We start from the raw sequence: 2,112 nt of genomic DNA, 5'->3' as shown, positions 1-2,112 counted from the left end.
CAAACACCTTGTGGGCTTGAGGCTTCCCAAGTCTTAGCTCATTGTGGTAGGCCATTTATAGCCTTCTAAGCTTTTCCCATGAATTCTGGAGGCTTTTAGAAATTTTCGCACATCGGCAAGCCATTTCAGATGCTGTCTCGCAATTTTGCCTGCCTGCCGTATGGGGTGTAACACCCTCCCCCACTCAAGCTCGCGGTGCCCTCGTCGCGCCCTGAACCTCATATTCCTTTATCTTTTTAGCGAACTACCAAAGAGTGTCTTCACGCTCCCAGCTAGCTTCGGACTCTGGCAGGTTCTTCCACTTAATCAAGTACTCGTGGTAGTTTGGGACTCCACGTCTCCGCACCACTCGTGAGTCAAGTATGTCGTCTACCTCTCTGTCGAATTCGGTGACAACAGCTATTGGAGCTCGTGTGGATTCACTCATGCCTGGGTCCTCCTCATCGGCATGGTAAGGTTTTAGCATGCTAACATGGAAGACATTAAGGATCTTCAGTTTTGGAGGTAGTTCAACTTGATAAGCAGCTTTTCCCACTTGCTTAACGATGGGAAATGGTCCCTCATACTTCCTAACCAACCCTTTATGCACCTTTCGCAACGACTTGAATTGGTTAGGGAGGAGTTTGATCAGTACCTTATCTCCTTCAGCATACCCCTTCGATCGCCTCTTGGTGTCGGCCCATTTCTTCATTCGTCGAGCAGCCTTATCGAGACAAGCATGAGTCTCATCAGCTTCTTCATGCCATTCCCTTGTGAACTTATGGGCTGTAGGATATACCCCAACATATGAAGCTGCAATGGCATTAGGAGTCATGGGTTGTTGTCCCATGATAATTTCGAAGGGACTTTTGCCCGTAGATTCGCTTCATTGGAGGTTATACAAGAATTGGGCTATGTCGAGTAACTTGGCCCAATCTCGCTGATGAGTACTGACATAGTGTTGTAGATACAACTCGAGCAATGCATTGATATGCTCAGTTTGCCCATCACTTTGGGGATGAAAGCTAGTTGGGTTGTTGTCCCATTGATTCGCTTCGTTGGAGGTTATACAAGAATTGGGCCATGTCAAGTAACTTGGCCCAATCTCGCTGGTGAGTACTGACATAGTGTTGTAGATACAACTCGAGCAATGCATTGATATGCTTAGTTTGCCCATCACTTTGGGGATGAAAGCTAGTTAAGAAGTTCAAGTCTATCCCCATCAGCTTGAACAACTCTCACCAGAACTTGCTAGTAAAGCGAGGATCTCGGTCACTCATAATATTTCGAGGAAGTCCCCATAACTTCACCACATTCTTGAAGAATAGACGGGCTGCTTCATCAACTTTACAGTTTGCAGAGACTGAGATAAAGGTAGCATACTTGCTAAATCTGTCGACAACGACCATGATGCTACCATATCCTTCGGACTTTGGTAGTGTAACGATGAAGTCCATCAAGACACTCTCCCAAGGATGCTCTGCAACGAGAAGAGGTTCAAGTAAACCTATGGGAGGTCGTTGTTCGACCTTATCTTGTTGGCAGAAAAGGCAAGTCTTAACATACGTCTCTACGTCATCTTGTATTCTTGGCCAATAGTTGTGAGCTCTTACTAACGCCATTGTACGAGTCACACTAGGATGTCCAGCCCATTTCGAATCGTGGGACTCCTTAAGGATTTCTCTATGAAGGTTCCCCTATTTTGGCATGAAGACTCGATTGCCATGAGTGTAAAGTACTCCATCTTGCTCCCAAAATCTTCGTGTCTTACCCTCTTTTGCAAGTTTAAGCAAGTTCCTGGCAAAAGTATCATGTTGCATACCTTCTCGGATGCGATCCAATAAGTTACTTTGTGGGGCACTAACACTAAGGCTAGCTAGCTCCGCCTTACGACTTAGTGCTTTGGCTACAATGTTGGCCTTCCCTGGTTTATATTCAAGCTTGTAATCAAATTCCGTCAAGCAGTCTTGCCATCGAGCTTGCTTGGGACTCAACTTCTTTTGTGTTTGAAAGTAGCTCGTGGCCACATTATCTGTCTTGACTATAAACTTGCTGCCAAGCAAGTAATGATGCCATGTTTGTAGGCAGTGAATGATGGCTGTCATCTCCTTCTCTTGGACAGTATACCGACGT

At 45.7% G+C, this 2,112-nt stretch overlaps 1 protein-coding gene across 1 annotated transcript; it reads right to left on the bottom strand.

The window, feature by feature from the left end:
- Positions 1–244: 244 nt before the first annotated feature.
- LOC149499204 (uncharacterized) lies at positions 245–829 on the bottom strand. Its single transcript, XM_089722213.1, has one exon. The coding sequence runs from the start codon at positions 827–829 to the stop codon at positions 245–247; it is 585 nt and encodes a 194-aa protein (XP_089578339.1).
- Positions 830–2,112: the final 1,283 nt, after the last annotated feature.

Source organism: Jatropha curcas, chromosome 1, assembly GCF_041381405.1.
Source record: "Jatropha curcas cultivar XTBG-Jc1 chromosome 1, XTBG_Jcur_1.0, whole genome shotgun sequence".
Classification (NCBI taxonomy): domain Eukaryota; kingdom Viridiplantae; phylum Streptophyta; class Magnoliopsida; order Malpighiales; family Euphorbiaceae; genus Jatropha; species Jatropha curcas.
This window is presented reverse-complemented; position numbering and strand designations above follow the sequence as displayed.